The 11,674-nt window shown below is 37.6% G+C and overlaps 3 protein-coding genes across 3 annotated transcripts; 2 read left to right on the plus strand and 1 right to left on the minus strand.

Annotated features, from left to right (window-relative positions):
- Nucleotides 1–500: 500 nt before the first annotated feature.
- On the minus strand, nt 501–4,190 carry LOC149074172 (uncharacterized). Its single transcript, XM_089246853.1, has 9 exons — nt 4,107–4,190; nt 3,409–3,474; nt 3,233–3,322; nt 3,081–3,140; nt 2,768–2,976; nt 2,187–2,670; nt 1,400–2,076; nt 939–1,286; nt 501–841 (listed from the first exon to the last, which is right to left on the minus strand). Exons 1-9 carry the CDS (start codon nt 4,119–4,121, stop codon nt 505–507), a joined length of 2,286 nt encoding a protein of 761 aa, XP_089102979.1. The 5' UTR covers nt 4,122–4,190; the 3' UTR covers nt 501–504.
- Nucleotides 4,191–4,447: 257 nt separating this feature from the next.
- Nucleotides 4,448–8,137, plus strand: LOC149074173 (uncharacterized). Its single transcript, XM_089246839.1, has 9 exons — nt 4,448–4,531; nt 5,164–5,229; nt 5,316–5,405; nt 5,498–5,557; nt 5,662–5,870; nt 5,968–6,451; nt 6,562–7,238; nt 7,352–7,699; nt 7,797–8,137. The coding sequence occupies exons 1-9, from the start codon at nt 4,517–4,519 to the stop codon at nt 8,131–8,133; spliced, it is 2,286 nt and encodes a 761-aa protein (XP_089102965.1). The 5' UTR covers nt 4,448–4,516; the 3' UTR covers nt 8,134–8,137.
- LOC149074174 (uncharacterized) lies at nt 8,137–10,474 on the plus strand. The gene is made up of 8 exons (XM_089246840.1): nt 8,137–8,556; nt 8,635–8,757; nt 8,867–9,029; nt 9,111–9,334; nt 9,423–9,522; nt 9,651–9,838; nt 9,925–10,028; nt 10,144–10,474. Exons 1-8 carry the CDS (start codon nt 8,195–8,197, stop codon nt 10,431–10,433), a joined length of 1,554 nt encoding a protein of 517 aa, XP_089102966.1. The 5' UTR covers nt 8,137–8,194; the 3' UTR covers nt 10,434–10,474.
- The last annotated feature ends 1,200 nt before the right edge of the window (nt 10,475–11,674 follow it).

Consider the following 11,674-nt stretch of genomic DNA (forward strand, 5'->3'; position numbering starts at 1 on the left):
TATCTACAATGAAAGAAAAAAACATGTCAAAAAAAAAGAAAAAAGCAATGGTAGCTATGTTATAAATTTTAAAGTACTCACTTGCAGTATTTGTTGACCCACGGGTACAAAGACGTGAAGTCGATGTATTTTGCGGTGCCTCGATAGAAGAGTTTGGTGGCATTGGTTCGTCCACCATAGAACGCATCCCTGGGTGCCAGCCTGTCGACAAAGTGAAAATCCACCAAGAAATTTTTCAGATCCCCGTTTGTTTTCTTCAGAGCATTGAAATCATGCTCCCACATGACTTCAAGATTGAAGCCGCCTTGACGGAACTTTTGTTCTTGCTCTAGTGTCTTCTTGTGGAGTTCCCACATATACGTATGAGTACAAGGGTTCACCATATCTTTCTCGAAGCACTGTGGACACCCGTGCCAATAACACCCTGAAAAGAAACAAAGCATATCATATATAAATAAAATGAAACACGTAGTAAAGCAAACAAAGTAATAAAATTAATTAATATTACTTACCATGAAACAAAAACACGGTGTTTGTTTCCTCGCAAAACCCGTCTACGCTGAGACCTAGCACTCTTTTTTCTCCCGTCCCGTTTCTGGAATGTTGAATGTTCAACCCTAGGTAGGACAACCATTCAAAGCTAAGACGACTGCTATTGGTATTGTTGACGTAACCATTAATGGGCACCATCCCAATAGTGCCTTCATCGATGTATTTTGACCTATAGGTCGCCATACAGGCCGAGGCAATGGTGAGGTACTGGAATGGGTCGACGCCGGTTAATTCCAAGAACTCCTTACGAAACTGCAAGCAGCATCGACGAAGAATATCAACGTCTGACCTAAAAATTAAGAACATAGTGTTGAAATAATAAAACAATGAATGTTAAAATAATAAATAAAATAAAATAAATCAATATGGAGGAGAAAACAACTTACTTGCAGTATTCATACATTTCGTGTTTAAACACGAATTTTCCGCTCTTTCTTTGCTCATACCAGCTGTCGAATATCGCTTTCGCTTCGACGGCGAAAGCTTCCGGATTGAAGAAGTTCTTGGAAGGAAGGGGTCCACTGTAGTTCTGGTTTTCCGGTCGGTTGAAAAGGTGGGGAAAGTACCCTTTCTTCAGTTCTTCCAAACCGAAAGTTTTCGGCAGTTTGGACAAAGCCATAGGGAGAAAATTGAGGCTGTCGATAACTCGGATGTTGAGAGTGTCCAGTCTCAAAGCCATTATTTTGGATCCACACGGGACAACAGAAGGTTTGACTCCTTGCTCTAGGAGATATCTGTAAAGAAAAAATAACACTTGTGTTATAAAATTTATCACAAAATGTATGCATAATAAAACAGTAACATGCTATTTATGTAAACATTTTCAAAATATTGAAAAAAAACTTACTTGAGCAGGAATTGACCATCGAACCCCTTCATGTTGTGTGCGATAGCGGTGTACCCCTTATGTTCTTTGCGAAAGAGCCAGGCGCAAAATTCGTTGATGCTGTCATATCCGCTGAAGACAGCCTCTTGGCCATCCGCATATTGTGCCACGGCAAAGTTGATCACGTGCTCGCCTGAAGATTGATCCGTCTCGAAATCGAAGAAGACGAGCTTGTCGGAGGGGGCTTTCACCTTCTTCTTCTTGAGGGAGCAGAGGTGTCGTTCGTCATGATGGAAATTCTTGCAGTTGCTGCAATACTTCTCGCCACAAACGTGTTTGCCTCGAGACCGCTCCTTTTCTACAAGAAATTTCTTGCATGTCGGGCATTCGTAGAATTGCTGGCAGTATGTGGTGTTTTTGCCTCCAAGACTCTTGTGTCTTGCAAAGCAGTCAGCGGATCTACATCTCCTGTGGCAGTCTTTGCAGGTTTGAGATGTCCCAACCGTACATGTATCGGCAAAGCAAGTGTTACATCGGACTGTGCATTTGTGTTTCTGAACATGGTCGTAGGCCTTGTCGCAGTCCACACAGTAGAAATTGGAACCGTGGAATCCTTTAGGCGACATGATGAGGTCATAGTGTCCATCACTGAGTAACAAAAATATTTTTCTGTCTTTCTTGGGTGTCTTGTATACCACCTTCATTAAAAAACATAAATACGAAATTATACAAAAAAAAATTCATGAATACATAACATACATATATATATAATGTTCATTGAATAGTACTTTTTAGTAATAAAAATTACCCGATAAAATTCTTCTGACGACTTGACGAATATCTGGACATCTAGAATTTCGGCAAACTTGGCGATGGCATTAAAACCACAAGGACCTATGGGAACTTCGGCTTTTTGATATAGATCAATGGACATTTCTTTCTGTATGTTTATTCTTGAGTCTCTTATGCTCGAAAGTTTAGGATGTTTCTCAAGGTAGGCGTTACCCACGACTATGGCCCTTGCACAACACAGTCCATCTTGTGGTACGCTTATAACGGACTTCTTTGTCAACCGGTCGGTCGATATGTTGACAATCTTACGTCTGCCACCACCTCGTGGTAGTCGGACCGTGATGACGTCAAATCTGAGAGATGGGTCATTTAGAGGGATGGCGTTCTTGCTCTGCAACACTTTCATTATCACAGCCAATAGTGATTCTATCGTGAGCGAGGCCACAGGAATAAGCGAGGTGGAGATAGGTCGATCCAAGCTGTCAGATGTCATAACGATGCTGGAAATAAAGAAAATAATCAATTATTCAAATCAAAAATAACTGATCATATGTCTAGCTAACTATACGTGTAATTTTACAACTAGTAAATATTTACCGAATTTTGTCATCAGGATGCAACCCGTTAGTTGTTTCATCTATCAGTTGCCGCAATAATGCTCGCAAAAATGCCATAGCCGCTATTAATCTGGTTGACGGATCTATCAGAACCTCCGTTCGTATCCGAGCTGTATATGTGATTTGTTCCGCATTAAAACGGATGTTTTTCTTGCGGGATTTTTCTTGCAACACGTATGACTTCGTGTCCTGCAAAAGAAAGGAGATGTGGTAACATAGCAGATAAAAATAAATCACAATACACACAGAAAAAAAAATATATATATATATATATAATCATTCGAAAAACTTACTCTGGATGTACCTTCGCCAGGGTCATAGTCTCTTCCAAGACCTATCTGATCCATGGCTTCCTATTAGAGAAATAGAGCTAATGTTAGAATATATACACATGAGGAAAAAAACTAATGAAATAGAAAAGTTGTGAGGCATAATCAAATCTAACCTTCTCAACTTGACCCCATTCGATTTCTTCTAAGAAAGGGTTTTCAGCCATTATCCACTCTGCTTCGTCTGGTCCAAATAGAACGGTATTCTAGAGAAAATGTAGTATATCTTTAGTCAATACTATGAGGGAATCTTTTAAATGGTGATAAATAAGTAAAATAAAATTATTAGTACCTCTACTTTTCGTTCCCATTTGATATTATCAGGCATTGGATTGTTAGATTCACCATCGAAAACATTCTAAAAAAAACATAGATTTAATACGCTATTTATTATTATTATTACACAAATACACACACGTGCATTAAAAACAAGCATTCTGGTGTTGACTGTAAAGGCTTCCCACCAGACCTAAATGAATTATATATTGAATATTTTCTCTACAGCAGAGAGAGAGAGAGAGCTAACATATTTATTAGATATGCCAGACTGTATACTTATATAGAATGAAGGTCAATATACAATATATTATTAATTTTATTACTAATAGTGTAATCATTGTTTTTGTATCTGCTTACAATATCTTCATCCAAACAGTCTCGTACGAAGTGAAAAATTATTATTTATGTTTTATTAAGTTATTTGTCAATGTGAAAAATGTAGGAAAACCCTCTTTTTATATAATGTTGATATTAGGTTCTGACGCATGATAAATCCTATTATATCTATTTGTATAGTTCTATTTTGATTTTTCGTTAGATATTTTTCATTTATTTGAGAAAGTTCGATAATTCTGTACAAAAAGTTTTGTCTTAAGTGTGTGGCAATGTATTTTAGAATTATTTGAGATCTTATTCTGCTATAAAATCAACACAGAAATAAAGGTAGTTCCGTCAATATATTTAGAATTCATGAATATATATGCTACTTACATTATGATTTTCCATCTTTCTCTTCAGAGTTGAAAGGATGATGAGGTCGATAAGAAAAAAAAAGCGAACGGTTAGACGCAAAGACGACGGGAGAGAGAGAGAAAACTAGCTACCGATAGGTCTGAGAGCTAGTGAGTGAGTGAAGAAATTTCTACCACAGAGAGTGATATAAAGCATTTTCGCCAAGCTCACTAAGGGGGCCTAGATTTGGCGACGGCCAGTAAGGCGTTAACGTCCACTTAGCTAAAATGCTTTATATCACTCTCTGTGGTAGAAATTTCTTCACTCACTCACTAGCTCTCAGACCTATCGGTAGCTAGTTTTCTCTCTCTCTCCCGTCGTCTTTGCGTCTAACCGTTCGCTTTTTTTTTCTTATCGACCTCATCATCCTTTCAACTCTGAAGAGAAAGATGGAAAATCATAATGTAAGTAGCATATATATTCATGAATTCTAAATATATTGACGGAACTACCTTTATTTCTGTGTTGATTTTATAGCAGAATAAGATCTCAAATAATTCTAAAATACATTGCCACACACTTAAGACAAAACTTTTTGTACAGAATTATCGAACTTTCTCAAATAAATGAAAAATATCTAACGAAAAATCAAAATAGAACTATACAAATAGATATAATAGGATTTATCATGCGTCAGAACCTAATATCAACATTATATAAAAAGAGGGTTTTCCTACATTTTTCACATTGACAAATAACTTAATAAAACATAAATAATAATTTTTCACTTCGTACGAGACTGTTTGGATGAAGATATTGTAAGCAGATACAAAAACAATGATTACACTATTAGTAATAAAATTAATAATATATTGTATATTGACCTTCATTCTATATAAGTATACAGTCTGACATATCTAATAAATATGTTAGCTCTCTCTCTCTCTCTGCTGTAGAGAAAATATTCAATATATAATTCATTTAGGTCTGGTGGGAAGCCTTTACAGTCAACACCAGAATGCTTGTTTTTAATGCACGTGTGTGTATTTGTGTAATAATAATAATAAATAGCGTATTAAATCTATGTTTTTTTTAGAATGTTTTCGATGGTGAATCTAACAATCCAATGCCTGATAATATCAAATGGGAACGAAAAGTAGAGGTACTAATAATTTTATTTTACTTATTTATCACCATTTAAAAGATTCCCTCATAGTATTGACTAAAGATATACTACATTTTCTCTAGAATACCGTTCTATTTGGACCAGACGAAGCAGAGTGGATAATGGCTGAAAACCCTTTCTTAGAAGAAATCGAATGGGGTCAAGTTGAGAAGGTTAGATTTGATTATGCCTCACAACTTTTCTATTTCATTAGTTTTTTTCCTCATGTGTATATATTCTAACATTAGCTCTATTTCTCTAATAGGAAGCCATGGATCAGATAGGTCTTGGAAGAGACTATGACCCTGGCGAAGGTACATCCAGAGTAAGTTTTTCGAATGATTATATATATATATATATTTTTTTTTTTCTGTGTGTATTGTGATTTATTTTTATCTGCTATGTTACCACATCTCCTTTCTTTTGCAGGACACGAAGTCATACGTGTTGCAAGAAAAATCCCGCAAGAAAAACATCCGTTTTAATGCGGAACAAATCACATATACAGCTCGGATACGAACGGAGGTTCTGATAGATCCGTCAACCAGATTAATAGCGGCTATGGCATTTTTGCGAGCATTATTGCGGCAACTGATAGATGAAACAACTAACGGGTTGCATCCTGATGACAAAATTCGGTAAATATTTACTAGTTGTAAAATTACACGTATAGTTAGCTAGACATATGATCAGTTATTTTTGATTTGAATAATTGATTATTTTCTTTATTTCCAGCATCGTTATGACATCTGACAGCTTGGATCGACCTATCTCCACCTCGCTTATTCCTGTGGCCTCGCTCACGATAGAATCACTATTGGCTGTGATAATGAAAGTGTTGCAGAGCAAGAACGCCATCCCTCTAAATGACCCATCTCTCAGATTTGACGTCATCACGGTCCGACTACCACGAGGTGGTGGCAGACGTAAGATTGTCAACATATCGACCGACCGGTTGACAAAGAAGTCCGTTATAAGCGTACCACAAGATGGACTGTGTTGTGCAAGGGCCATAGTCGTGGGTAACGCCTACCTTGAGAAACATCCTAAACTTTCGAGCATAAGAGACTCAAGAATAAACATACAGAAAGAAATGTCCATTGATCTATATCAAAAAGCCGAAGTTCCCATAGGTCCTTGTGGTTTTAATGCCATCGCCAAGTTTGCCGAAATTCTAGATGTCCAGATATTCGTCAAGTCGTCAGAAGAATTTTATCGGGTAATTTTTATTACTAAAAAGTACTATTCAATGAACATTATATATATATGTATGTTATGTATTCATGAATTTTTTTTTGTATAATTTCGTATTTATGTTTTTTAATGAAGGTGGTATACAAGACACCCAAGAAAGACAGAAAAATATTTTTGTTACTCAGTGATGGACACTATGACCTCATCATGTCGCCTAAAGGATTCCACGGTTCCAATTTCTACTGTGTGGACTGCGACAAGGCCTACGACCATGTTCAGAAACACAAATGCACAGTCCGATGTAACACTTGCTTTGCCGATACATGTACGGTTGGGACATCTCAAACCTGCAAAGACTGCCACAGGAGATGTAGATCCGCTGACTGCTTTGCAAGACACAAGAGTCTTGGAGGCAAAAACACCACATACTGCCAGCAATTCTACGAATGCCCGACATGCAAGAAATTTCTTGTAGAAAAGGAGCGGTCTCGAGGCAAACACGTTTGTGGCGAGAAGTATTGCAGCAACTGCAAGAATTTCCATCATGACGAACGACACCTCTGCTCCCTCAAGAAGAAGAAGGTGAAAGCCCCCTCCGACAAGCTCGTCTTCTTCGATTTCGAGACGGATCAATCTTCAGGCGAGCACGTGATCAACTTTGCCGTGGCACAATATGCGGATGGCCAAGAGGCTGTCTTCAGCGGATATGACAGCATCAACGAATTTTGCGCCTGGCTCTTTCGCAAAGAACATAAGGGGTACACCGCTATCGCACACAACATGAAGGGGTTCGATGGTCAATTCCTGCTCAAGTAAGTTTTTTTTCAATATTTTGAAAATGTTTACATAAATAGCATGTTACTGTTTTATTATGCATACATTTTGTGATAAATTTTATAACACAAGTGTTATTTTTTCTTTACAGATATCTCCTAGAGCAAGGAGTCAAACCTTCTGTTGTCCCGTGTGGATCCAAAATAATGGCTTTGAGACTGGACACTCTCAACATCCGAGTTATCGACAGCCTCAATTTTCTCCCTATGGCTTTGTCCAAACTGCCGAAAACTTTCGGTTTGGAAGAACTGAAGAAAGGGTACTTTCCCCACCTTTTCAACCGACCGGAAAACCAGGACTACAGTGGACCCCTTCCTTCCAAGAACTTCTTCAATCCGGAAGCTTTCGCCGTCGAAGCGAAAGCGATATTCGACAGCTGGTATGAGCAAAGAAAGAGCGGAAAATTCGTGTTTAAACACGAAATGTATGAATACTGCAAGTAAGTTGTTTTCTCCTCCATATTGATTTATTTTATTTTATTTATTATTTTAACATTCATTGTTTTATTATTTCAACACTATGTTCTTAATTTTTAGGTCAGACGTTGATATTCTTCGTCGATGCTGCTTGCAGTTTCGTAAGGAGTTCTTGGAATTAACCGGCGTCGACCCATTCCAGTACCTCACCATTGCCTCGGCCTGTATGGCGACCTATAGGTCAAAATACATCGATGAAGGCACTATTGGGATGGTGCCCATTAATGGTTACGTCAACAATACCAATAGCAGTCGTCTTAGCTTTGAATGGTTGTCCTACCTAGGGTTGAACATTCAACATTCCAGAAACGGGACGGGAGAAAAAAGAGTGCTAGGTCTCAGCGTAGACGGGTTTTGCGAGGAAACAAACACCGTGTTTTTGTTTCATGGTAAGTAATATTAATTAATTTTATTACTTTGTTTGCTTTACTACGTGTTTCATTTTATTTATATATGATATGCTTTGTTTCTTTTCAGGGTGTTATTGGCACGGGTGTCCACAGTGCTTCGAGAAAGATATGGTGAACCCTTGTACTCATACGTATATGTGGGAACTCCACAAGAAGACACTAGAGCAAGAACAAAAGTTCCGTCAAGGCGGCTTCAATCTTGAAGTCATGTGGGAGCATGATTTCAATGCTCTGAAGAAAACAAACGGGGATCTGAAAAATTTCTTGGTGGATTTTCACTTTGTCGACAGGCTGGCACCCAGGGATGCGTTCTATGGTGGACGAACCAATGCCACCAAACTCTTCTATCGAGGCACCGCAAAATACATCGACTTCACGTCTTTGTACCCGTGGGTCAACAAATACTGCAAGTGAGTACTTTAAAATTTATAACATAGCTACCATTGCTTTTTTCTTTTTTTTTGACATGTTTTTTTCTTTCATTGTAGATATCCAATTGGACATCCCCGGATAATTACCGAGAACTTTGGACAGCTGAATTCATATTTTGGCATCATTAAGTGCAAAGTACTACCACCAAGGGGCTTATATCTGCCCGTTCTCCCATACAGGTATTATTATAATTTTTTTATAACGTAACTTTCACATATTCCCAATCTAACATATTTTTTTCATAAAATTTTTTATTATTTTTATCATCATATATTTCATTTTTTATAGATCCGGTGGAAAATTGACCTTTCCCCTGTGTCGTTCGTGTGTGGAAACACGTTTAAAAGAATGCCATCACAACGACGAGGAAAGATGCATCACGGGCACCTGGGTGACTGAGGAACTCAAGAAGGCCATTGAAAAAGGATATGTGGTGAAAAGGATATACGAGGTATTTTTTTTTCTAATCCATAATTATTTTTGATGTTTTCTGCGATTATTTTTGTTTTTTAATTAGGATTGTTTTTTCTAGGTTTATCATTTCGATCAATCTCGAGAGGGTCTTTTTGCCCCCTACATCAACGCCTTCCTCAAGATCAAGCAAGAGTCCTCAGGATGGCCTTCAAACTGTGTAACGAATAATGATAAAGACTCGTACGTGAAGCAGTATCAGCAAATTGAAGGCATAAAATTGGAGCCTGGAAATATCCAAATCAATCCAGGTCGACGTCAGGTGGCTAAATTGTGTCTGAATAGGTAAAAAATTTCAAAACCATCTATAACAATTTTTAATTACCGTATATACTAAACGTTCATATATACTCAATGATCGCTTTTTTTCCAGCTTCTGGGGTCGCTGGGGCATGCAGGAGAACAAGACGCAACTGTCATACGTGACTAAAGCATCTGATTTTCACAAGATGTTGAACGATCCCTCTATTGAGGTAATTATTATGCATGCTACTGTTACATACTACTCTATTATTCATAAAATGTTATTTCATTTAATACTTGATTTTGTCAAACTAATATTTAAAATGATATCTGTGACCAAATTATTTATTTTTTTCAGGTCAAGGATTTGTATCTCCCCAGTGACAATATAGCTGCAATAGAATGGCGGTACAAATCGGATTTTATACCCCAGACTGACCGGACCAACGTTTTCTTGGCTGCCTTCACGACAACATGGGCCCGTTTGAAGTTGTATTCCGAGATGGAGAAGCTAGGCGATGCTTTGCTGTATTTTGACACCGACTCGTAAGTTTCTACATAAAAATATGATGATACACACATATTTTTTTTAATTTTTAGGTATCGTTTTTTATGTTTTTTTTAAATTTCAGAATCATCTATGCTAGCAATGGGACCAATGATCCATTATTGGGCGATTTCTTGGGCCAATTCACAGATGAGCTCGACGGTCATCACATCACCGAATTTGTGTCAGGTATTACAATACATTAGTCGTTTATAATTATTTTTATCAACAAAAATATTGTTTTTTCATTCACAAAAATCTTTTTTTTAATTTAAATGAAGTCTCATTAATTTTATTATAACAGGTGGAGCCAAAAACTACGCCTATAGGAGGTCTGATGGAAAGACGTTCTGTAAAATTCGGGGTTTCACCCTAAACTTCAAAAACTCGCTAGAGTTAAACTATGACTCAATGAAAGCGCTGGTCCAATCTATGGATTTTACCACGAAGGTCATCATTCGAGACGAGTACAAAATAACAAGAGAGGTGAAAAGAAGACGGGTCATAACCAGAGCGGAGGAGAAAAAGTACGGCCTTGTATACGATAAGAGGGTTCTTCTGCCTGATTTCTCGACTCTACCCTACGGCTACTAATATGTATATTGTTATCTGAAACAATAAAAACGTTGACATTGAAAACTTGTGTACGTGTGTTTTTGTGTGTATTTGTCTCTATTTTTTGGTAGTTAATCTCCTACAAAAAAATGGGAAAGAGGGAAAAAGTAACGTCATCGCACTGAGACGGTGGGAATTGAGCGTTTTTTGGATCATTTCATAAATAACTTGTAAATATTTGTTTATAAAAGGTTCTAATCTGAGCCCCAGAGTGAAGCTGCATAATTTGTACACTAATGGAAAGCACCATCAACAGAAGTAAAAGAAAAGCAACATTATCATCACTACGAAAATTCCCCCACGAAGAATAGGGGGGGGGGAAGTGATAAGACCTGGAGGTCAGACGGAAGGTCCCCGGAGATGGAGCGTACCGAAAAATTACGCCAAAGCGCTGCCCATACTACTACCGTTACAGCACAATTAAGAGAGAAGCAAGAGCAATAAATATTTCTTATATTCACTGTTTGATCATCTACAATTTTGTATCCCAAATTGGCAGTACATTTAACAATGACATTAGAATCTTTTAATGAACTGTTCAAACATAATCCGCAAAAAATATTTCACGATTTAAAGAGTTTCAATCCAGACTATCACTGCTAAACCATCTTTTGAAAATGCAGAGATTTGAAGTAAATGTTCAAGACAAAGTGGTAGAAATAAATTGATTTTGTCAAGCAAAGTTTATTGTATCTATGTTAACCACTCAAAAAGTAATGAAGATTAGTAATATCAGCAAAACAGATATATTCAACACTTATTGGCCACATCTCCTGTTGAACATCAAGAATATTTTTATAAGAGCTGCATGTACGACAACAATCTCATTATTTTTTTATTGATCCAACCCATATACAAATATACATAGAAAAATGCTCTCTCTTTTGATCTCAAATAAACTGCAAGTGGAAGGAGCTACATACAGGGTGTTCTGATAATGGACCGACAAACTAATAGTGTTGTTAGTAGACATCAAGAGGAACAAAAATTGCATGGAACACGGTGTCCCAAAGCACGTTGAGAGGGTGAAAATCGTGAAAAACGCATGCAGGCTCCGAGTTCAGAGAACACGAAAGGCGGATGTCAGTTGATCTCTGAATGCGTTCGTGGGCTCCTGTGGGGCCACCTTAAATAACTCTGTTATGCGACGCCTGTGGACATACCGGAGGATCTCATAGCGCGGATTGTCGTCGCTGCGGCAGACATCAAAAGCATACTTG

This window comes from Pholcus phalangioides, unplaced genomic scaffold, assembly GCF_987345545.1.
Source record: "Pholcus phalangioides strain wild (caught in Gottingen) unplaced genomic scaffold, Ppha-v1.0 ptg000017l_1, whole genome shotgun sequence".
Taxonomy (NCBI): Eukaryota; Metazoa; Arthropoda; class Arachnida; order Araneae; family Pholcidae; genus Pholcus; species Pholcus phalangioides.

Excerpts from the sequence above, each read along its gene's own strand:
- LOC149074174 (XM_089246840.1), top strand. The coding sequence starts at position 8,195 with ATGCTTTGTTTCTTTTCAGGGTGTTATTGGCACGGGTGTCCACAGTGC. Across the intron at positions 9,335-9,422 it reads GCTAAATTGTGTCTGAATAG|CTTCTGGGGTCGCTGGGGCA; the intron begins GTAAAAAATTTC and ends CTTTTTTTCCAG. Across the intron at positions 10,029-10,143 it reads CATCACCGAATTTGTGTCAG|GTGGAGCCAAAAACTACGCC; the intron begins GTATTACAATAC and ends TTATTATAACAG.
- LOC149074172 (XM_089246853.1), bottom strand. Across the intron at positions 3,323-3,408 it reads AATGGGAACGAAAAGTAGAG|AATACCGTTCTATTTGGACC; the intron begins GTACTAATAATT and ends CATTTTCTCTAG. Across the intron at positions 2,077-2,186 it reads CGTCAGAAGAATTTTATCGG|GTGGTATACAAGACACCCAA; the intron begins GTAATTTTTATT and ends TTTTTAATGAAG.
- LOC149074173 (XM_089246839.1), top strand. Across the intron at positions 5,558-5,661 it reads CTGGCGAAGGTACATCCAGA|GACACGAAGTCATACGTGTT; the intron begins GTAAGTTTTTCG and ends TTTCTTTTGCAG. Across the intron at positions 7,239-7,351 it reads GATGGTCAATTCCTGCTCAA|ATATCTCCTAGAGCAAGGAG; the intron begins GTAAGTTTTTTT and ends TTTTCTTTACAG.